At 39.2% G+C, this 25,266-nt stretch overlaps 1 protein-coding gene across 1 annotated transcript; it reads left to right on the top strand.

Moving 5' to 3' along the window:
- The first annotated feature begins 2,236 nt into the window (after positions 1-2,236).
- On the top strand, positions 2,237-24,158 carry RNASEL (ribonuclease L). The gene is made up of 7 exons (XM_007525856.3): positions 2,237-2,434; positions 10,436-12,066; positions 14,986-15,068; positions 15,682-15,887; positions 18,084-18,216; positions 21,658-21,818; positions 23,160-24,158. Exons 2-7 carry the CDS (start codon positions 10,620-10,622, stop codon positions 23,293-23,295), a joined length of 2,166 nt encoding a protein of 721 aa, XP_007525918.1. The 5' UTR covers positions 2,237-2,434; positions 10,436-10,619; the 3' UTR covers positions 23,296-24,158.
- Positions 24,159-25,266: the final 1,108 nt, after the last annotated feature.

The following is a 25,266-nucleotide window of genomic DNA, read 5'->3' as shown; positions in this document are numbered from 1 at the left end:
GCATTGAGAACCACGAGATGGTGTATTGTACAACTCCCCACACACACATGCACACACACACACGCGCGCACACGCAAACACACATGCACACGCACACACACATGCACACACACACATGCACGCTCAGGTGTTTGCCTCCCCAGCAGCACTGGCTATTCTTTGAGGACAGGACCATACACTTCTGCAGCATTCAGTACACAGCGTGCATCCCAGTGTTGGGAAAAGCCAGGAACAGAACACCTGGAGCAGAAGGAAACCCAAGAACCCACGGTACATGAGCAAATATTATTCAGTTACCCATCTGAGGTCACTCAGATCAATTATCACTGTGCTGGCTGCTGACCAGCCACACTGGCAGCTTCATGTCCCAGCCAAGAGCCCACCTGGGCTCTGAGTGACAAAGTTCATCTTCCCTGGTGTGAAGGCAGTTTGTGCCTCTGGCTGACAGCTTCTCTGAACCTTTCCCATCAGCAGCAAGACTGTTAGTACTTGACAGGGAACATGCCCTATAGGAAAAGCAGTAAACACAGTGCCATGCACACAGCTCAGACTCAGTACATGGTGTTCATTGTTTGTCTCAAGAAGAAAAATGGGATGGGGATAACGTGGTGAGGATGGAGCAGGATGCATCCATAGACTTGCAGTGGCCACCAGCAACCTGGGCAAAGCAACCACATTCCTCTGGACCTACCCACTTTGGTCAGGCTCCATCCACCAGGCCCCACCCACCACCCCACATTATACTGTTTCTCTCCATCTGCTGGCTCAGTTCCTGCTCTAGCAGAAAACGTTTGCTGCTGGCAACACGAGCTAAAGCTTAAGTACTGCCAAAGAGTAACTCAAGAGGAGTTTGCATTCAGAAGGTCTGAGCATGAAGAGGGGTACTGCAAAAGTCTGTTAAGTAGTTACTCCTTAAGTAGTTATTCAAAGGATTGCTTGGGCTTTGGGGGCTGGAGGTGTAGGGGGTAGTGGGGATTTGGGGCAAAGAACACACAGATGGGTGTGTGTCCCCAGGAGGATAGGACTCTGTGACTCTGTGGTCCTGAGTGGTGTGTGTGTTTGTGCGTGTGTGTGTGTGTGTGTGTGTGTGTGTGTGTGTGTGTCCCCAGGAGGGCTGGACTCTGTGGTCCTGAGTGGTGTGTGTCTGTGTGTGTGTGTGTGTGTGTCCCCAGGAGGGCTGGACTCTGTAACTCTGTGGTCCTGAGTGGTGTGTGTCTGTGTATGTGTGTGTGTGTGTGTATGTGTCCCCAGGAGGGCAGGACTCTGTGGTCCTGAGTAGTGTGTGTGTGTGTGTGTGTGTGTGTGTGTCCAGGAGGACAGGACACTCTGGCCCTGAGTGCTGTGTGTGTGTGTCTGTGTGTCTCCAGGAGGACAGGACTCTGTGGTCCTGAGTGGTGTGTGTGTGTGTGTGTGTGTGTGTGTGTGTGTGTGTGTCTGTGTGTCCCCAGGAGGACAGGACTCTGTGGTCCTGAGTGGTGTTTGTGTGTGTTTCCTCAGAAGGGCAGGACTCTGTGGTCCTGAGTGGTGTGTGTGTGTGTGTCCAGGAGGACAGGACACTCTGGCCCTGAGTGCTGTGTGTGTGTGTCTGTGTGTCTCCAGGAGGACAGGACTCTGTGGTCCTGAGTGGTGTGTGTGTGTGTGTGTGTGTCTGTGTGTCCCCAGGAGGACAGGACTCTGTGGTCCTGAGTGGTGTTTGTGTGTGTTTCCTCAGAAGGGCAGGACTCTGTGGTCCTGAGTGGTGTGTGTGTGTGTGTGTCCAGGAGGACAGGACACTCTGGCCCTGAGTGCTGTGTGTGTGTGTCTGTGTGTATCCAGGAGGACAGGACTCTGTGGTCCTGAGTGGTGTGTGTGTGTGTGTGTGTGTGTGTGTGTGTGTGTGTGTCCCCAGGAGGATAGGACTCTGTGGTCCAGAGTGGTGTGTGTGTGTGTGTGTGTGTGTGTGTGTGTGTGTATGTCCCGAAGATGGCTGGACTCTGTGGTCCTGAGTGGTGTGTGTGTGTGTGTGTCTGTGTGTGTGTGTGTCTCTGTGTGTGTGTGTGTTCCCTGGAGGGCAGGACTCTGTGCCACTGAGTGTGTGTGTGTGTGTTGTTGTGTGTCCCCAGGAGGACAGTACTCTGTGGTCCTGAGTGGTGTGTGTGTGTGTGTGTGTGTTTCTGCAGGAGGTCTGGACTCTGTGGTCCTGAGTGCTCTTCTCCAAGTTTCTGCTGCATTCCAAGAGCTATAACGTAATATTCTTTACCAAATGAACTCTGTTTCCCAGGCACTTCCGGTTCCAGAGAGAAAATGAAACTGAAAGCAGAACTTCCTGCTGCAACGTCTTTGCTGGAGTATCTTTCTTCTCTCCTCTGATTCTTTTCTCTCCATGTGTCTTTTTGTTTGTTTGTTTGTTTTTAACTATCTACTGAAACATGAAGTGCAGAGATTTCATGGCCAGGTGAGTGGGTTTCTGGTGGGACTCTGAGACTAAGGTGACTGGAAAATGTTTGCTCAGTGAATGTTGAGGAAGCAGAGGTTTTATAAACATGCAGTAATATATTTATGCTGGCTGATGACTGAATGGGATCTAAATCAGCTGAGTGAGGGCAGTCACATTACTGGATACCTTTTGATTAATATTTGTGTTGTATGCATATCACACCTGTGGGGAGACTAGGATGTGATAGAGCTTTTAAATATCTAGATGATGTTCATGAGCTCCACTTTGTATTGGATACTTATTTGTCACACTCCCTACTTATTTATAAGCAGGGAGATAGCTATCATCTTTTCCTATTTGAGGAAATAGGAAATTGAAACTCAGTAACACAAGACTAACAATTAAGAGGTAATAGTCAAAAGCCAGGGTGAGGAAATCATTTGTTCCCGCCCTGCCAAGGAAACAGAAGCTTTTTTCATAGCAGCTAATTTCTAAGTTGATGATTTCGTGTGACCTGCAATTAATGTTATAACTATCCTCATAGCCCTTGGCAGAACAAAAGGGCTCCTAAGAGGGAATTACCAATAATTCAGTTTTAGTAGGCTATAGTTTAATAAAAGTTTGAATAAATTAGTGTGTTCAAGAGTGTGTTATCAAGTAGAACCTGAAATGGATTTGATATCGCACCAAAGTAAAAGACTCTGGGGTGGGTGGGTGGGGAGAATACAGGTCCATGAAGGATGATAAATGACATAGTGGGGGTTGTATTGTTATATGGGAAACTGGGGAATGTTATGCATGTGCAAACTATTGTATTTACTGTTGAATATAAAACATTAATTCCCCAATAAAGAAATTTTAAAAAGAGTGTGTTATATAAAATATGGCTACACAGAGTACTAATTAAAAAAATTTTTTTAATTGAAAAAAATTTTAAAAATGGAAAAAATTGGAAAAAAAAGAAAAAAAATTGCCTGTGAATAGTTCTTCTGGAAGGCCCTTGGCATGGGGGAATGGGACCAAGCCTGGATCCAGAAGGTGCTGCCTGGGCTCTGCCCTTCCTCAACTCAGCTATGTGGCTCATGTCTCAGGCTACCTTTGTGGAGGGAACAGTACCCTCCCAGCAGGGGTAGCATGACTTGCCACCTCATTGTGCACAATTCAGATCCGGCTGCTTGGAGCAGCCAAGCATGGTGCTCATTTTCTAAGACTTTAAAAACTTGAAGTAGATAGTAAGATGACTTTTTTGTTTGTTTGTTTCCCTCTTTCCCCTCCTGGGTTAACCGCTCAAGAGATAGGATGGCTAAGATAGCAAAACCACAGTGCCGACAGTTCTCTAATACTCAGATTAATGCTGGAGAATCACCCAAGACAGAAAATGCAAATCTTTAAAAATGTTTAACTGTCTGTAGCTCCCTTGTTTCCAGGAGTGGACAGTTGTAGACAATGTGGCTAAGGGACATTTTTAAGGACCCAGAGGGTTTTTTTTTTTGGTTTTTTTTTTTCCTCTCCCAGCCTGGGCCTAGCAGAAGAGGACAGGATGTCTACCTTTCTTGAATTTTTCCTCAAAGAGACCATTTCCTCCTTCTGGCAGTATACTGTACTGCCAGGGCTCATTTAGAATATTTTTCATGATGATGACAGCAGGAATGACATCATCACATTCAGGGCTATTTCTTCCTGCTCATGTAAGGGCAGGACTTCCCTTAATTAAATCCCCCTCAGTGACTGTAGTTGACCCCTCTGGGGAGCTCAGGGAGGGAAGGGCTGGGTTAGAAGCTGCCACTGATGCTGTATCCAGGCACAGCTTCACATATCCCTCTTTCCCATGTGCAGGGCAGTGAAGGATACAGCTTCCTTAGACCTTCCTGTGTCTCCCACTCTCCTTTTCACATACCCCCCACTCCCAAGATGTACCATTCACACTTGTCTGCAGGCACAATTCCCCTAGAATCAGAACACAAGCCAATTTCTTCAACCTGTTTTGACAGCCAGGGGCAGAAGCACATTTCCCACACTTTTCTCCATCTAAGAGATTATAGGGGGGAGAAACTACAATAAACGCTCTCTGTCTGAGATTTTAAAGTCCTTTTTATAAGTCAATTTTAGGGGCATGGGAGGTCCAACAGGCTGCATTTCAGAAATGCTGTAATGGTTTTTAACACCTTTTACTCTTACTGGTGCTATTTTGTAGAAAATGGAACGATGTCAAGTTTTGTGGGAGTTTTTTTTTTTTATACTTTTTTTATATCTCAGATTTACATTTTTATGTTTTAACATTTTCAGAAAATTTTTTTTGTAACTGGGGCCATGTAACAATTATGGGGAAAATCTGTGCCTTGTCTCAGTGGTTTTGCGAATTTGTAGGCTCAAAGATGACTGATGCCTAGTTTACCTTTTGAATTAAAAATCAGTATTTCTCTTAAAAAAAATGAAAAAAATTAAAATATTGAAAAAATAAAGAAAAATGGAAAAAAATGAAAAAAAACTAAAAATTTTTTAATTAAAAAATTAAAAAAAAATTAAAAAATGAAAAATTTTCAATTAAAAACATTGAAAAAAATTAAAAATTGAAAAATATAAAAATAGAAAAAAACTGAAAAATGAAAAAAATTGAAAACAATTTAAAAATTAAAAAAAATAAAGTGAAAAAAAATTTAATTTAAAAAATAAAAAAATTTTTTTAAATTGAAAAAATTGAAAAAATAGAAAAATAAAAAAACAAAAAAATGAAAAAATTGAAAAATTGAAAAATATTTTCAATATTTAAAATTTTTCATTTTTTTATTTTTTCGAATTAAAAATTTTTTTTTCAGTTTTCCATTTTTTAATTTTTTTCAATTTTTAAGTTTTTTTATATTTTTCTATTTTTTCAGTTTATTTCAATTTTTGTTTTTTTTTCAATTTTTTCTGTTTTTTTCAGTATTTTTCAGTTTTTTCAACTTTTATCAATTTTTTTCATTTTTTTCTATTTTTTTGTTTTTTTCTATTTTTTCAGTTTTTTCTATTTTTTCATTTTTTTCTATTATTTAAATTTTTTCATTTTTCTATTTTTTTTTCAATTTTTATGTTTTTCTATTTTCTGCAATTATTTTCACTTTTTTCAATTTTTTTCCTATTTTTTCAATTTTTTGTTTTTTTCAATTTTTCTCATTTTTTTGTTTTTTCAGTTATTTTTAATTTTTTCAGTTTTTTCTATATTTTTCAATTTTTTTCAGTTTCTTTGGTTTTTTCAGTTTTTTAAATTTTTCATTTTTTTCAATTTTTTTGTTTTTTTCAATTTTTTTGCTTTTTTAAGTTTTTTTCATTTTTTTCAATTCTTTTCATTTTTTTCTATTTTTTCAGTTTTTTTAATTTTTTCTATTTTTTTCAATTTATTTTGTTTTTTCAATTTTTTGTTTTTTTCAATTTTATTTAATTTTTTCAGTTTTTTCAATTGTCTTCTGTTTATTTCTATTTTTTCAATATTTTTCAATTTCTTTCATTTTTTTCAATTTTTTCATTTTTTATATTTTTTTCAATTTTTTTCACTTTTTTATATTTTTATATTTTTTCAATTTTTTGTTTTTTATACTTTTTCAATTTTTTTCAGTTTTTTCTATTTTTTTCTATTTTTTTTTTTAAATTTTTTATTTAAGAAAGGATTAGTGAACAAAAGCATAAGGTAGGAGGGGTACAACTCCACACAATTCCCAACACCCAATCCCCATAACCCACCCCCTCCCCTGATAGCTTTCCCATTCTCTATCCCTCTGGGAGCATGGACCCAGGGTCGTTGAGGGTTGCAGAAGGTAGAAGGTCTGGCTTCTGTAATTGCTTCCCCGCTGAACATGGGCGTTGACTGGTCGGTCCATACCCCCAGTCTGCCTCTCTCTTTCCCTAGTAGGGTGTGACTCTGGGGAAGCTGAGCTCCAGGACACATTGGTGGGGTCTTCAATCCAGGGAAGCCTAGCCAGCATCCTGGTGGCATCTGGAACTGTAAACTCTAGTGTAGTCCTGCTTTCAGGTATATATTTTGCAGTAGTTTATGGATACGTGTGCACATAAGCTCTCTCTCACAGAAACTGGTGTATATCTAGGTTATGGGACTTTGTTAGAAAGTGAACTACCTGAGATGAAATTAGAGTGTACTATTAAAGGAAAGGTCTCACCCGAGTAATGAAGCTGAAGGGTTGTCATTCCACACGTGAAGTCTCTGGATACATTCTGAGGTGAAGCATGTTGAGGTAGCAATCGTTGCTTTGGTTAGGTTGTGATCGGCAGATGCAATGTTATTTGGTTTGGATTGGGCGATGCATACGGGAAAGTGGGCCCTATCCAAGGGTTCCAGGACTGGGGGAAGTAGGGGCTCTATAGTGAAGATGTGAGGTTCCTGCTGTCTTAGGGTTCAAAAAGACAATCAATAGTTAATATTATCATCACATTATTTGTTAATTGGGTTAACTTTGAAAAGTCCCTTTGTTATGGTTTGCTGGACAGTACCCAGTATCTTGTATATAGCTGTGCTATTGGAAGCTTCTAATCTACTTGGTCTAGGCTTTTGAGAGAGTCCGCATATCAAATACATAGCCTATATATTAAAAAGATTCAGTTTGTCTTTTGAGAAACTTTAAGACATACAATTGATTTCCCCCTCTCATATTAATTAGCTACTGATTTATATGTCTACATTTTGCTAGGAGTGTACATAAACACCATTCCCACCACCAAAGGACTGTGACCCATCCCTCCCACCCACTCCCACCCCCCACTGGCCCAGGAAGCTACATGCCTACCCCTCACCACTGGGTTTTTACTTTGGTGCCCTACTTACAATTTGATCAGGTCCTGCTTTTAGTTTCCCTTTCAGATCTTCTTAGTCAGCTTCTGTTGATGAGTGGGATCATCCCATACTCATCTTTATCTTTCTGACTTAGTTCACTTAACATAATTCCTTCTAGCTCTGTCCAAGATGGGTCAGAGAAGGTGGGTTCATTGTTCTTGATAGCTGCATAGTATTCCATTGGGTATATATACCACAGCTTTCTCAGCCACTCATCTGTTGTTGGGCACCTGGGTTGCTTCCAGGTTTTAGCTATTATGAATTGTGCTGCTATGAACATAGGAGTACACACCTCTTTTTGGTTGGGTGTTATGGAGTCCTTGGGGTATAACCCCAGGAGGGGAATTATTGGGTCATATGGAAGGTCCATGTCTAGCCTTCTGAGAGTTTTCCAGACTGCTCTCCACAGAGGCTGTACCAATTTACATTCCCACCAGCAATGTAAAAGGGGTTTTTTCAATTTCTTTCATTTTTTTCAATTTCTTTCATTTTTTTCAATTTTTTCATTTTTTATATTTTTTTCAATTTTTTTCACTTTTTTATATTTTTATATTTTTTCAATTTTTTGTTTTTTATACTTTTTCAATTTTTTTCAGTTTTTTCTATTTTTCAATTTTTTCTATTTTTATCAGTTTTTCTATTTTTAAAAAAATTTTAAAAATTATTTTCTATTTTTAAAAAATTTTTAATATTTTTTTCAATTTTTTTCAGTTTTCTCAATTTTTTTCTTTTTTCTACTTTTTTCACTTTTTCTATTCTTTTTCAGTTTTTTCAGTTTTTTCAATTTTTTTCATTTTTTCCAGTTTTTTCAGTTTTTTCTATTTATTTACAATTTTTTCAGTTTTTTCTATTTTTTCATTTTTTCAATTTCTTTCAATTTTTTTCATTTTTTTCAATTTTTTTCAGCTTTTTCTATTTATTTTCATTTTTTTCAGTTTTTTCAAAATTTTTTCAGTTTTTTCAATTTTTTCAAAATTTTTTGTTTTTTTCATTTTTTTCAATTTTTTTCTATTTATTACAATTTTTTTCAATTTTTTTCATTTTTTATATTTTTTCAGTTTTTATTTATTTTTTATTTATTTTCAATTTTTTTCAGTTTTTTCAGATTTTTTTCAAAATTTTTTCAGTTTTTTTCAATTTTACCAATGTTTTTCAATTTTTTCCATTTTTTCCCTATTTTTTTCAATTTTTTCCAGTTTTTTCTTTTTTTCAGTTTTTTCTATTTTTTCAATTTTTTCAGTTATTTCTAAGTTTTTTCAATTTTTTTGTTTTCTTCATTTTTTTCAGGTTATTTCAATATTTTTGTATTTTTTCAATTTTTAAAATTTTTTTCAAGTTTTTTCAGTTTTTTTTCTATTTCAAAACTGAAAAAAATGGAAAAAATTGAAAAAAAAACTGGAGAAAAATGGAAAAAATCAAATAAAACAAAAAATTGAAAATATGGAAAAAAGAAAAAAAATTAAAAAATTGAAAAAAACAATAAAATTAAAAAAAATTGAAAAGTATTGAAAAAATAGAAAGAGAATTTAATAAAATAAAAAAACCTAAAAATAATTGAAAAAAATAGAAAAAACTGAAAAAAATAGAAAAAACTGAAAAAATTGAAAAAAATGGAAAAAAAGAAAAAAAATTGAAAAATTGAAAAAAACAATAAAATTAAAAAAGATTGAAAAGTATTGAAAAAATAGAAATAGAATTTAATAAAATAAAAAACTAAAAACTAAAAAAAATTGAAAAAATAGAAAAAACTGAAAAAATTGAAAATTATTGAAAAAAATGGAAAAAAGGTTTTATTAGGGTGAAACAGGTGAAAGGCAAAATAAGCAATTATCATCAGGGTTTAAGAGTACACTAGGTCCATAAAGTCTGAGTATAGTTATCAAAAGTTTAGTCCCATAAGATAAACAATTATCAGCTCTGGTAAAGGTTGCTCATGCTGTAGAGGGGTCTTAAAAGTTTGCTGGCTAGCAGAGTCACATGTGTTCAGTTCCCAGGAAAAGTAGCCATGGTGGATACCTGGCGCACCTCTATTGAGATGCTTCTGACCAGGAGAAGCAGCAGCAGCCAAAGACAGTGACTTCTGGCTGGCTGTATTTTTAAGTCTATTTAGCCCACCCACAATGCCTTGTACACCAGCACAGACTGGATCCACCCACAGTCCACCATGTGTCTGTGCAGATCGCTGCATACTTTGTCACCAAGGCTGATGTCAGCAGTGTGCCGGGACTTCCATCCATGGTCGCCGGTATACTGTGTCACCACAAAGATCTATTGTGATAAATTATTTAAAGTTCTACTGTAAAATAATAAGAATAAGCTAAAACTGCTACAATATTATTTAGACTTGTTTAAAATTATAATTTTGAGATTTAGTTGCAAATATTTTTTAGAAATTACTTGAAAATAGGGCAATGAAATATTTTTTCTAATAGTAAATTACAGTGATTAAAATGCTTTTTTTCTTCTTTATTGATAGAAAAGCTTCACCAGCAGTGAAGCAGGACTGCAAATGTCTTTCTCCCTTTCTACTCCTCCTTCTCAATTTCCATGTCTCTATCCAAAATAAATAAAAATAAACTAACATAAGTTGCTTATAATATAGGACTAAATGAAAGAAAATAAGACAGACATGAAGTTACTTAACATAATTCCAACTGTTTTAGAAAGCTATGAAATATACTAAAGTATTAACAATGTGTTTCTGAGCAGTGGGAGAATCATTTTCATTTTTCTTTTCCTCTTTCTTTCCTTTTCCCCCTGCCTTTTGCCACTAGGATTATATCTGGGGCTCAGTGTACAACTCCACCACTCCTGGTGGCTGACTATTCTTCCCCCCTTTATATAGATAATTAAAGGAGAGAGGTTTGCAAGAGTGGTAGAGACACAGAGAGGAAAGGAGAGACACCACAGCACTGCTCTACCACTTGTGAATCATCCCTGCTACTGGTGCTCCCATGTGGTAGCCTGAGACTTTAACCCAGGTTCCTCTTGCTTGGAAACATGTACATTCTACTGGGTGAGCCACCTACTGACCCCCTAGATGACTTTTTTATTTTTTAATTACATATAGTCATAGTCTTTTATAGTGGTAAGTTCAGTAATAAATAGTTGTGAGGAAATTGATTGTAACATGAATTTTAGCAAGTCCCATCCTTTCTAGCTCCTGTACAATTACGAAATATTTCTCTTGTTTCCAGGTAGGGTGTCAGAAGATTCCAGAAGGATTGTCCTTCCTTATACTGCTGACCTGTGAACCCCTGTTTATCATGATTGGGATTTCTAAGTGCTCCATGTCTCTTTGATTACATTTTGACATGAGGCTGTCATTTCATTTTTTTTCTGTGAGAAGGTAAAACCTTGTAAGCAGTGGTAACTATCATCATGGAGACCAGCAGCCACCAGGAGGGACCCACATTGGAAGACCACCATAGGTTGCTGGAAGCCATCCGAAATGAAGACATCAGATTGGCCAAACAACTGCTGGATAAGGGGACTGATGTCAATTTCCAGGAAGGGGAAGGGTGCTGGGCCCCTTTGCATATTGCAGTACAAAACTGCAGGGAGGACTTTGTGCATCTTCTGCTTGACCATGGTGCCGAGCCACTTCTGAAGAAGAGCAATGGGGCCACCCCTTTCATCATCGCTGGGATCATGGGAGACAAGAAGCTGCTCCAGCTCTTTCATTCCCTTGGAGCCGATGTAAATGAGAGCGACAATCACGGCTTCACAGCTCTCATGGAAGCAGCTCTGTATGGCCATGTGGATGCATTACGGTTCCTGTGTGAAATGGGAGCAGATGTGAATCTGAGACAAAAGACAGGGCAGGAGCAAGAGAGGCTCAAGAAAGGAGGGGCCACAGCTCTCATGCTCGCTGCTGAAGGAGGCCAGGAGGAGGTTGTGAAAGTCCTCCTTAAAGACATGAAGGCAGAGGTTAATGTCCAAGACAACAGGGGCAGAAATGCTTTAATTTATGCCTTTCTGCATTTCGATAACACAAAAGTGAAGGCCATCACCCGCCTCCTGCTGCAACACGGGGCTGATGTCCGAGTGAGGGATGAGAAAGGGAAGACCCCACTCATCCTGGCTGTGGAGAAGAAGCACTTGGGTTTGGTGCAGATGCTTTTGGATCAAGAACATCCAGAGATTGATGCAACAGACAGGGACCTCAATACAGCACTGCTGCTGGCTGTCCAGCACAGATTGAATGACATTGCCATGTTGCTGTGCACCAAAGGAGCCAGCACAGATTGCGGAGATCTGGTCATGATAGCGAGGCGGACTTACAACAGGCCCCTGGTGACCTTTCTTCGAGACAATTGTGGAGCCAAAGATGATTTTCACTCTCCACTCAGAGAGTGGGAGTCTCAGAGCACTCGCTGGGGGAAAGCACTGAGACATCTCCACAATATCTACCGCCCAATGATTGGCAAACTCAAGATCTTTATTCACAAGGAATATAAAATTGCTGACACTTCAGAAGGGGGCATCTACTTGGGGTTCTATGAAGATCAAGAAGTAGCTGTGAAACGATTTTATGAAGGCAGCATGCAAGGCTCAAAGGAAATCTCCTGCTTACAGAAGAGCCGCAAGAACAGCCACCTGGTGAAGTTTTACGAATGTGAGACCTACGGGGGCTGCCAGTACGTGTGCCTGGCGCTGTGCGAGCGGACCCTGCAGGAGCACTTGGACAGCTCCAGAGGGGAGGCTGTGGCACACACACAAGATGAGTTTGCCCAGAATGTCTTCTCATCGTTATTCAGGGCTGTAGATGAACTTCATCAGTGTGGATACACTCACCAGGATTTACAACCACAAAACATCTTAGTAGGTAAGTTCCTCAACTCAGCTTTTATAAAGAAATTGTGAATCTAGTTGCCAGGGAGGTGGCAAAGTGACTAGAACTTTGAACTTAAAACCATAAGGTTTCAGTGCTTAAGGACCCAGGTTCGAGCCCCCAGTCCCCACCTGCAGAGGAAAAGCTTCACAAGTGGTGAAGCACAGCTGCAGGTGTCTTTCTCTCTATCTCTATCTCCCCATTCTTCTCAATTTCTGGCTGTCTCTATCAAATAAAGATAATTAAAAAAAAATTTTTTAAAGCATAAGTTCTGGGTTAGGGAGAGAGCATAGTAGTTCTGCAAAGACATTCTCATGCCTGAGACTCCAAAGTCCCAGGTTCAATCCCCTGCACCACCATCATCCAAAGCTGAACAGTGATTTTGTTAAAATAAATAATAATAATAATAATAATAATATCCTATGTTTGATCCCTGGCATTGCATATGTCAGAGTGATGCTCTGGGTCTCTCTTTCTCTCTTATAAATACATCAATAAATCTTTAGAAATTATAGATATTTAAATATTAGAGATCTTTATTTGTAAGAGGAAATTTTCTCACTTCAGACAGAAAAGTCTAGAGTAAATGTGGGTGATTACCTATGAGGATGAATGAGAACAATTCATAATTATGGTGCAATCTCTCTTGTTACCAGTTCTCATTCTGATTCCATGTAAATACCTGTGGAAATTAGACTGATTGGGGCTGGGCAGTGGTACACTCTGTTAAATGCACATAGTACTTAGCTCAGTGACCAGGGTTTGAGCCCCTGGCTTCCCCATCTTCAGGGAGGAAGCTATACAAGCAGCAAAGCAGGTCTGCAAGTGTCTCTCTCTTTCTCTCTCTCTCTCTGCCTCTCCCCCTCTCAATTTCTCTCTGTTCTATCCAATAAAAGTACAAAAAATGGCTGCCAGGAACAGTGGATTCAGTACCAGCACTGAGCCCCAGCTATAACCCTAGAGGCAACAAACAGAAAATTAGATTGACCTTCTGCTGCCTTTGAAAGCCAGCTCCAGAAATTTGAATTCCAGAGTATCTTGTAAGTCAGAGAATTTTTTTGTTTGTTTTGCCACCAGGATTATCACTAGGGTTCAGTGCTTATACAACCTCACTATTTTTTATGGTCTTTCTTTCTTTCTTTCTTCCTTCTTTCCTTCCTTCTTTCTTTGACCCCCTGCAGGTGGGGAGCCGGAGGCCTCGAACTGGGATCCTTACGCTGGTCCTTACACTTGGGGGTCACTTCACGGATGGTGAAGCAGGTCTGCAGGAGTCTATCTTTCTCTCCCCTTCTCTGCCTCCCCTCCTCTCTCTATTTATCTGTCCTATCCAACAACAGCAATGGCAACAATAATAATAATAACAACAACAAGAGCAACAAAATGGGAAAAATGGCCTCCAGGAGCATTAGATTTGTAGTGCAGGCACCGAGCCCCCAAAATTAAAAAAAAAAAAAAAAAAAAAAAATATATATATATATATATATATATATATATATATATATATATATATATATATATACCTACAACACTGCTCTACCATTTGTGAAACTTCCTCCCTGCTGATGGGTACCAGAGTTTGAACCTGGGTCCTTGGGCATGGTAATATATATGCTCTACCAGGTGAATTACCTTAAGTCAACCCCAAGTCAGAGAATCTTGAAAGTGTGCTTCTTCAGATAGAAAAGCTGAATGTTACTAGCGAAACATAATGGCTAAATTGAAATCAAAATTGAGGATGTTGGGATAAGATGCAACAGAGTAAAACAGATTGCTAATGAGCAGAACAAGTCAGCATCCCCACTAAATGTTTAAAAGATAATGAAAATTTAATGGTTCAAATACCTGAGAACAATCCCAGGTTTAGAACCTGCCTATTCACTGTATGACACCCCTCTTCATCAGGAGGTTGGCCATCCTTTCCATCAGAGTGGAATTCTGCTGGCTTTACTCATGTGTGTGTTGGGGGGGGGGCTCCCTCTCTCTTTCCCTCTGTATCTCTCTTATTAAAATAAGGTAAATAAAGTATTTTATGGAAAGAGAAATAAGGGAGGCTGGGCAGTAGCTCAGTGGGTTAAGCGCACATAGAGCGAAGCGCAAGGACTGGAATAAGGATCCCGGTTCGAGCCTCCGGCTCCCCTACTGCAGGGGGGTCACTTCACAGGCAGTAAAGCAGGTCTGCAGGTATCTATTTTTCTCTCCCCCTTTCTGTCTTCCCCTCCTCTCTCAATTTCTCTCTGTTGTATCCAACAACAACAGCAATGACAACAATAGCAACAACAACCAGGGCAACAAAAATGGGAAAAAATGACCTTTAGGAACAGTGGATTTGTAGTACAGGCACCAAGCCCCAGCAATAACCCTGGAGGCAAAGAAAAGAGAGATAAGGAAATAAAGGAAGAAGGAAGGAAAGAGGGAAGGAGAAATGGCCACTAGAAATCATGTAGGCACCAATCCTGGTGGCAATAAAAAAAATTAAATAACTAAATCTCTGCTCTTTATCCCCAAGAACTGTATGAATGGGAAACTCATTAAATGTACTCTCATCCTAAAGGGCCAGGGAGGTGGCTCAGTGGTAGAGCACAGGACTTGTATACATGAGGTTTCAGCTTTGATCCCCAGTGCTATATATACCAGAGCTCAGTGATGCTCTGGTCTCTTTTTCTTTAATAAAAAATTTAAAGTAAAACTTTAAAAGGAAATTATTCTCATTCTCCTGCCTCCTGACCTAAAAAAAAAAATAGTAAGCCCTACCGTTGGCAACTAGCTAACAGGTGACACCTTGCATACAGGCAGTGTTCCAGAGAGCAGTGCAGATGTGAGCCTTATCACTGCTTCCTTCAGAGATGATAGAGTGTATTGCATCATGACATGTATTATAGAATAAGGACATTAAGGTGCCTTTTCTTTTCTCAGATTCCAAGAATGCTATCTACCTGGCAGATTTTGACAAAAGCATTGAGAAGGCTGGTGAAAGAGAAGTCAAGGAAGACCTACAGGTAACTGCTGTAGTCACCCTGCTTTCTCATATTCCAACTTCCTTATTTAGTTACTACCGTGTTTCCAGTGGCCTACAAGAGTATGTTCTTGCTCTAACTGCTCCCTGCTTCCCTTTAGGCAGTTGAATTTCCCTGTCTGGGTGTGAGATTGGTCATCGCTGTGGCTTTCTTTGCCTCTTTCTTGTCCTTCATTAGCTAAATAAGAAAAGTTGATGAGCCGGGAGGTGGCTCTGTGGCAGAGTAGAGGACTTGCCTATGTGAAGTCTTGAGTTTGAGACTCTCAATCTCAATTCAGTCAAACTCCTGGCATTCCTGTGGCTCAAGACATCTTTCTCCAGTTTATCTATCATGTTTTCACCTTATATGATCCATCTCGTGCCCTCTTCCTGGAAGCAGGCTTTTCTGCTGGCCCTGGGTCAGCTCTGGCTGTGGGGATCATAGACCACCTGAGAGAGCTCACCATGTGTGTACCCATGCCTTCTCTTCCTAACGCACCTTCTCCAGGCTCCTCCCAACTTCCCCCATCTGCTAGTTGTCACCACACCTTGTAAGGCTATCCAAACAGAGGGACAATTTAATGGCACCTATGAGCTGGTCTTTGGTTTTCATGCAGGCCCTTGGACAGCTGGTTATATATGTGACAAAAAAGGGAGACATCCCTTTTGAGAAACTGAAGGCTAAAAGCAGTGACAAGATTATTCAGCTTGCTTCAGATGAAGAGACGCAGGACCTCGTTCGTCAGCTAGTCAACCCTGAGGAAAATGTCACAGGGCTCCTGGCTGACCTGTTGGGACATCCTTTCTTTTGGAGTTGGGAGAAGTAAGTGAAACTTGAGTGCTTATCACAGACTCTAGAGTGAAATAAGTGGATCAGCCAGGGTTTTTTTTTTTAAGAGTAGAACTAATAGACTATAAATGACATATTTTACATAATATTATACATTTCATATACTGTCAGTATTAATAATAATCCATCAGTTATTCATAATATTACTAGTATTATATTTCTGTTACATTAAATATATACTCTATATATTCCCTTTAAAACATATGTTATATGATAATTAATATCATTTAATTTATGTATAATATTGTTTTATAATAGTTTCCTTAGGTCATGTTTTTAAAGAATTGTTTATTATTTATTTATTTTATATAGAGACATAGAAACTCAAAGGGGAAGGAGGAGGTAGATAGGAAGAGAGAAAGAGAGACACTAGCTGCAGTGCTTCACTTATGAAGCTTCCTTCCTACAGATAAGGACCAGAAGCTTAAACCCAGATCCTTCCACATGGTAACATGTGTGCTCAACCCTCCAGAGGTCATGTGACCATTTTTTATCAAAGTGACAATCTGTATGAATGTGTTCAAAACCTACTAATCAGTGTTTGTTATTTTGTGAGTGGATTCAATCCACAAAATATATTTGATATATTGAATTTTGAAAATATCAAACATGATGTTTGGTATTTGGGTAGGGAATCTGTGCTTTATTACTTTTTCTCCCAGCTTTTTGGTGACTAGAATGTTAAATGTGTTGCAGAAATGGAGGTTATTGCTTTTATAGAAAGAGCATCAGGGGGAGTCGGGTGGTAGTGCAGTGGGTTAAGTGCTGGTGGTGCAAAGCACAAGGACCGGCATAAGGATCCTGGTTTGAGCCCCCGGCTCCCCACCTGCAAGGGAGTCGCTTCACAGGTGGTGAAGCAGGTCTGCAGGTGTCTATCTTTCTCTCCCTCTCTCTGTCTTCCCCTCCTCTCTCCATTTCTCTCTGTCCTGTCCAACAACGATGACAACAATAATAACTACAACAATAAAACAACAGGGCACCAAAGGGAATAAATAAATATTTTTAAAAAAGAAAGAAAGAAAGAAAGAAAGAAAGAAAGAACATCAGGGCCAGGTGGCAGTGAATCTGACTGAGTGCATATGTTACAGTGCACAAGAACCTGGGTTCAAGTCCCTGGTCCCTACCTGCAGGGGGAAAGCTTCACAAGTGGTGAAGCAGGGCTACAAGTGTTTCTCTGTCTCTCTCTCTCTATCACCCTCTCCCCTCTCAATTTCTCTCTGTCTCTATCCAGTGATAAATTAATCAGGTAAAAAAAAGAGCATCATGAAAACAAAATTTAAAGCTAGAAAGATTATATATAATTTAAGTATATACACATAAATATGCATAGGAGTGGGGAAAGCACACAGCACTAGTGTACAGGTCTTGCATGTGAAAGGTCCCAAGTTCAACCCCCAGCTGCAATAGCCAAAGCTGAGTGATGCTCTGATGAATAAAAGCGTATATACAAATAAAATATATTTTAAATAAAAAGTTAGTGAGATATAAATACATGTATATATATATATATATATATATATATATATATATATATATATAGAGAGAGAGAGAGAGAGAGAGACTACTACACAGTATTGGCTCATGCAATGTGGTGACTGAGAAGCTCCACTGTCCGCTGTCTGCAGGCTGGACCCAGGACAGCCACATATAACTGGGTCTGAGTAACAGCTTGAGGCCCAGAGAGATGAACATGTGCATTCTAGTCAGAGTAAATCTAGAACTAGGGCAGCTCAGGGCAAAAGGAGGATTAACATCTCAGCACTCATCAGGAAGGAAAATTCCTCATTGTGTCTGGCTCTCCAAGGTTTGGGTGATGTTCATTCACATAGGGAAGTCCACTGACACGAATGTTCCTTTCATCTGGCAATACCTCACAGAGACACCTAGAAATGTGTCCAATCTGGGTGCCCTGTAGTTACTCAGCAGCCAGAAGACCCAGGCTTTTCTCTCAACTTAGTGTTGCCTGGCTGTGTGTTCTTATGGCAGTGACTAACTTCTCTAGATGGTGATTTTTCTCTCTTGAAGATGAAAACAGAGAATCACTCTCCAGGCATGCAGATTTTGAGAGAGAGTTTTACTAATTTTATCAACAGTTAATATCTAACAGTTTCCCTGTTTATAGAAAGACTGGAAATGATGGAGTGATCATGATGCTTTTGTTGTCTTCAGACGTTATAGGGCCCTAGGGGAAGTGGGAAATGAATCTGACATCAAAAGTCAAAAATCTGACAGTGAGCTCCTTCAACTACTGAAATCTGAAACACAGGGACAGTTGAGAAGTTTTGACCACTGGCAAGAAAAGGTATGATCAATTCCTATTATTTGTAAATTATTCCAACAATATTAATCTGTGCAATGTATTACACTAGTTTTAACTTTTTATTTTCAGAACACTGTTCAGCTCTGACTTACAGTGGTGCTGGGGATTGAACCTGGGACCTTTGGTGCCTCAGCCATGAAAAGCTTTTTGATTAACCATTATGTTGTCTCACCAACCCTTTACTTACCTTTTTTAATAAAGATGATGAAGACTTGGTGCAAGCGGGTAGAAGAGAAGACTGTCTTTCCTTCCCTCACCATCCCAGTCCCCCTCTGCCCTCTGCTCCCCTTCTGAGGCCAGGCCCTGGACAGATTAAATCAGGCTCTCATTAAGATGGCCTCATCTTGACCAATATACTTCTCTTTCCTTGTGCCCCCTTTTCTCTCAAGTCTTGTTGCTGAGATGGACTGATGATAAATCCTATTACCTCATGGCAAGAACAGCTAGCTATGTTTTTTTAAGGTGTACTCTCTTCATATAAGGAAAAACTCAGAACATCACTCAGGTGCATGAGGCACTGGGAATTAAATCTGCTGCAGTTAAACAGAGCTTAGTGAGTCCATGAGGTGGTGCAGTGAGTAGGGAACTTGACTTGGAAGCATGGAGTCCCAAGTTTAATTCCTGCCATCCCATGATCCCATGTGACAGAGTAATGCTTTCATATTTGCATTTTCTCCCCCCCTCTGTTCCCCTCTCCCCCTCCTTTTTCTCCCCTATCTAGTGCTAATAAATAAATAAAATATTAAATAGAACTTAGTGAAAGGGTAACCCTCCACTGGGAAGCATTTCAGTTCCAGAAGAGATGGCCAGCCTCTCTTGCTGAGTCTGAGTCCTATGCTGCCCCAGAAACAGTGTAGGGCCACAAAAATGGGCCAGTCACTAAAACAGTCTAACATAGTCTAAACTAAGAAAGACAAGGCTTAAAATTAATTAAATGCCAATGTAAGTCAGTGAAACTTAGGGGGAAAGCCAATGGTTTTGGGAAATGAGAACATGTCCTCTTACGGGCTCTGCTCATCTCTGGCTTTTATCCAGTCCCAGTAGTTCAGGCTCCACTCTCCAGTCAGGATTTCCTCAGTAATGCACACTTCATGGGGAGCTTGCTGCAGTGAGTGCCTTTGGCATGTAGCCTCTGCAATCTGGCTACCCAGCTTCAAATCCTGCTGCATCCCTTCCTAGCACTGTGCCTTAAAAAAAAAAATCATTTGCTGTCTACGGTTAAGTGCACATTGGATTATGTGCAAGGATCTGTGCAAGGATCCAGGTTCAAGCCCCTCCTCCCCACCTGCAGTGGGGATGCTTCATGAGAAGGAAAACAGGTCTGCAGATGTCTTTCTCTCTCCCTCTCTGTCTCCCCCTCTTCTCTCAATTTCCCTATCCTATCAAATAAAATGAAGAAAAAGAGGGAAAGGAAGGAAGGAAGGAAGGAAGGAAGGAAGGAAGGAAGGAAGGAAGGGAAAGAGGAAGGAAGAATGGCCACCAGGAGAGATGGAGTTGTCGTGCTGGCACCAAGCCCCAGCAATAATCCTGGAGGAAAAAAAAAATCATTTGCCTACACCTCAGATTGGCCACCTACAAAATGAAGAAGCCACCCCCCAGAGGTTGTGTTTCTGTGCACACACTCATAAAACATAACTTGTAACAGGTTTTAGACACGTCATGCTGTTCTGATGATTAAAAAGTAGGAATGGAGTTGGGAGGATGTATGAGCGAGTTTCTGCTTGTTTCCTGCAAAACAGTCCCAACTTATCTATTGCTTCTGCCAAGAAGTTATTATTAGACAGTGTTAAAAGAGTTACACTGTCTTTTGCTTAACCCAGTTAATACATTTGAGGCCACTTTGACCCTTTGGGATCATGCCAGGTAGCCAGCCCTGTCCCTTTGGAGCCATGCTTTTATCTTGACAGTCTAAGAGGTCACCGCTAGTATTGGTCTTGTCACCAGTTTCTCCTTTTAAGGGGTCTTTTGTTCCCTTGGTTATTGTAATATTACTTTGTCAGTTTAAACTCCTCCTAACTTATAAGAGCCTTCTACAGGGGTACTGACCAGAAAAGGAGGAGGCCAAGACACGGTTGAAGTGTGCTGGGATTCACAGGAATAGGAAGAAATACATAACCCTTGGAAAATAGAATTTGAAACAAAACAAAAAACAATTATGCTTTCTTTGTAGCATCAAGGCCAGCTTTTCGTCTGGACAACTCTTGAAGAAGAAATGGATTTCCATAAAAATTAAGAAGGGTGGCCATAGATAAAAAATCCTGTTCAGTTTTAGTCCATACTCCCAGAGGAGTAAATGTTAGGAGAAGATAACTAGAGGCCTCTGAATTCTCAACTCCATCAGCACCTGAAGGAAAGGACACTTAGAAATACTAAGTGTGACTTAGAAAGGAAGAAAAGGCAGGACCATAGGAATAAAAAGGGGGGTATATATACATATAGAATGATAGTTATAGAAATAATAAATAATAGTCAAACCCTATCTGTGACCTTGGGAGAACTAATGTAGTTTCCAGTGAAGAGAATGAGGACATAGGACTCTGGTGATGGGCAAGGTGTAGAATTATACCCCTGTTATCTTATAATTTTGTAAATAAATATTAAATTAGTAATAAAATTTTTTTAAATCCTATTCAGGGCTGGGTGATGGCACACTTAGTTAAGTGTACATATTATAGTGCGCAAGGCCCCAGGTTTGAGCCCATGGTCCCTACCTGCAGGGGGAAAGCTTTGCCATTGGTGAAGCAGTGTTGCAGGTGTCTGTCTCTCTCCCTCTTTATCCCCCCTCCCCTCTCAATTTCTGGCTATCTCTATCCAATAAATAAAGATAATTATAAATTCTTTTATAAAAATTAAGAACTCATTTCTTTAAGAAAAAATCCTATTCAGTACAGTGAGCAAATTTCCTAGACTAGCAGCCCAAAATATAAAAGCACATTTTAATGTACTTAATCCCTTATGAAAATAGTTCATTTGGCAAATAGATATATAAATTTAAAATTACTTAACATTTCACATCCAAGCACAACTGAAGTTTGCATTTTGGTGTAGTAACTTCTATTTTTTCTATTAATATTAATTAACCTTATCACCACTAATCACTCAGTTGATTCATATTAAATAGTCTTATTCAGTACTGGAAATCTAGTGCAAATTATTTTTAAATTATTATTTATTTATTATTATTATTTATCTTTAGTTATTATTTTAATTCATCATTGGAGAACACTGCTCATCTCTGGTTGATGGTGGTGCTGGTATTGAACCTGGGATCACTGGGTATCTGTTGTATGAACCACTGTGCTATAGTCACAACCCTTTCAAAATACAAATTTAAATTTGTATTTTTTCCTTTTTTGCATTAATATTCTATTAAGATTTGTTTTGGGTTATTACCACATTTTTATGCCATGTTCTATTGTTTAGATTGATCATGCCATTATGCAGAAACAGAGAGAATTTTATGAAAAACTTGCTTCTAAAAATGGAAAGAGCTACAGAAAACAGCCATATTGCAAAAGTGTGGATGGCCTGCTAAAGTTCATCCGGAACATACAACAACACATCAAGGAAGACAGGAATAAAGAGTAAGTACTGCTTTCTATAGTTTATATTGGGGTAGGAGAATCCTAGCCAGATGCCAGGACCCTGAGATCTGAAGCATTTCACGGCTTCAGCCACTTAAGAGTTGATCTAAAGAGTCTGGTGGGATCGCACCTAGACATCTTGAGATGGGAGAATGTTAGGTGTGTCAGTGAACCAAACTCTCCTGCAGAGTATTTATAGATAAAAATAACATCACATCAAAAGGAACAAGATCAAAGATGCTTTTAGGTAAACACAATTCAGGGAAGAAAAGCACATTACTTTCAAGTTGTGGGAGACATCAAGAATGTCCATAGGGAGATTATACCTTAATTACAGTAGTCTTTGTCTGAATGTCATGAAATATCTGTTTATTCTCAAGTCACCCTATTCACAAACCCCAAATCCTTCAAGGTGGGGTGTCAAATGGCAAGAGTTACAGATGAATGTATGCATTCATCTCTTGGCTTGTGGGCTGCTCTTTTAACCCTTGACAATTCCCCAGACCTCAGCCTTCGGGTGGAAGTTGTGACAAAGGGATGCCTGCAGCCTTCCTTACTGGGCAGACCTTGTGGCACTTTCAGATAATGAGATATTACTGATAACAATCCACCTGACATGTTTTGTAAACGTAAAGGATCTAGGAAAAAATAGAATTTCTAACAACAAATATCAAGAAATGTGGGACCAGAAAACTTCAACAGCTTTCATTCCTGTAAACTTTATGTGAAAAAAGGAATGGTTATTAACTCCAATTCTGAATTCATACTTGCTATTCCATGGGGCAAAAAAACATACTTGCTATTCCATGGGGCAAAAAAACATTTATTTTGATAAAATAAAAGTAATTCTCCCCCTCTTCTTGGAAAGGGCATCACTAAGGTCTTTGATGAAGGGTGGGTCAGCCAGTTGGTGCTCACCTCCCTCCTGAGCTTCTGCTAGGTTCTTTACCCCAGGGATAGGGACTCCCAGTGGAACAGAAAAATAGACTTCTGGTAGCCAGGCAGAGCAAATGCAGTGTTGAAACTTCTAGTTAAATCAGTTCTTGCCACCAAAGACATTCACTGAAGACTCATCCACACATCTACACACGCATATATGCAGTTTTCAGGACTCTTGAACTTTGCCATTGTAAATAAAGGATTGTGGAGTGATAGTACCTGATGATAAAGTTGAGGTGAAAATTAAGTTGCTAGAATTCCCTCAGCTAGAGAATCAAGAGGTGAATATTTATCCGATTCCAATGCTTTTGGGTCCAGAGAGTTAAGAGGTTTCTGCTCTATGCTGTGGAGAGGGGAAGAAGACTTTGGGGTAAGCCTGAAACACTTTCTGTTTTGTTTCAGCATAAAGTCCATTATTGGCGAACCTGCCCGGTATTTTCTGGAGAAATTTCCAGATCTATTCATGTATGTTTACACTAAACTACGCAAGACAAAGTATGAGAAGCTACTCACCTTCCAAACCAGCCTTGAAGTATGATGGAGACAATGGTGGCCAGTAAGGTGACAGACACTGTCAGGACTCAGGGACTTACTGACTGGCTATGGGATTCTGGGTATTCACAACTCTCTGGACTGCTTGGCTCACTTGGTTGTTGAGGAGGATGAGATAGGGAACTGATGTGTCGGTTCTTGACACAGACTCCACAACACCACATTGTATTCTCTGTGTACATGCACATATGCATGCACTGCATGCATGTGAGTGCACATGAGAGCCAGCACTTGCCCAAACACTTACCTACTCAGTCCTTCCTGTGAGTCTTTAATGGCAGGAACTTGGAAGACATCCTGCTAAAGATTCTTCTTGTCAACTGCACTGTCCAGTGACATATGTGTCCTCACTTGAGAACTATGACTTATGGTCTCAGAAAATGAACACAGGTAATTGTGGCAGATATGGAATTCATATAACTAGTGCCTAAACTCTTTATATCCTTCATACATCACACCAGGGCCCACTTTTCATTGAGACAAGCTCCTCCCCCTTCATATGGTGCAGGAAAAAAGAAAGAACTCATCACCAAGTGGATCTCAGTTCCACATGTGAAAACCCAGTAAAAACAAAAATGTGCTAGTGTGCATCCCAGTTCTATGTGTGCAAACCCAGGACCCCCACTGTGTCCTGCATTTGTCCCTCAACAGGTAGATACAGGGGCTTGAACCCCAGTACACATTTTTTAAAGTTATTTTTGCTGTTGTTGTTAATTTCACATGAGTTTACAACATTATATAATTTTATGGGTGCAATTTTACATCTATATATGTGTTTAAGTCTCATTACAGCCACCACCAAATTCTAATGCCATTACTCACTCCTCCTATACCGTAATTTCTTTTTTTTTTTAAAAAAGATTTATTTATTTATGAGAGAAAGAACCAGACATTACTCTGGTACATGTGCTGCCTGAGATTGAACTTGGGACCTCATGCCTGAGAGTCAAATGCTTTATCCACTTCACCGTCTCCTAAACCACCCATGATTTGTCATGTTTCCATCATGAGCAAATTCTGCCTCCCTGAACTCTAAACTCCAAGGGACAATGGGAAAGATATCTTTGACCTGTATGATGACTGCCTAGCAATGTGTCAAGCACATGGATCACATGGTGATACTCAGTCACCAATCACTGAATAATTAATAAAATTTCTTCATACAGTAGTAATAACAATACTTTATATGATTATGGTGGTTTATTACATAATATATAAATCACACCTTTCATAATTGTCATTTATAGATGATACTGTAATTTGTAAATTGTGGTACATATTGATTTATAGTTTTTTTTAAATGCAACCCAGAGAAAGGATAGGAATCTCTGAAACTTTTTTTTTTAATTTATTCATGAGAAAGATAGGAGGAGAGAGAGAAAGAACCAGACATCATTCTGGTACACATGCTGCTGGGGATTGAACTCAGTACCTCATGCTTTAGAGTCCAGTGCTTTATCCACTGCACCACCTCCCAGACCACTATAGATTAAAAAAAAAAAAACTAGTGGGGGCTAGGGAGGTAGTATAATAGTTATACAAAGAGACTCTCATGCCTGAAGCTCTAAATCCTAGATTCAGTCCCCTGTATCATCATGTGCCTGAGCAATGCTCTGGCAAAAAAATACTACTAATAATAGAGATTTAAAAATAATAAAGGAACTAAGGAAAATGTTGTCTAAAAACTCATTAAAAAATAAAAACAATATTGTAAGGTAAATTTTGTTACTCTAATCTTGTAGATGAGGAAGGTATAGTTAGAGAGAGGTATATTGATTTATTTCATTACATAGCTGAATAGGCTCACTGTCTTATTTGAACAGATATTCTTTCAGTCTGATGTTTGTTCCACTTATTCTCATTGTAGTGGCTAGATTAAACTTTTTTTTTTTATTGCCTTCAGGGTTATCACTGGGGCTCAGAATTAGCACTATGAATCCACTGCTCCTGGTGACAA

This window comes from Erinaceus europaeus, chromosome 9, assembly GCF_950295315.1.
Source record: "Erinaceus europaeus chromosome 9, mEriEur2.1, whole genome shotgun sequence".
Lineage (NCBI taxonomy): Eukaryota > Metazoa > Chordata > Mammalia > Eulipotyphla > Erinaceidae > Erinaceus > Erinaceus europaeus.
This window is presented reverse-complemented; position numbering and strand designations above follow the sequence as displayed.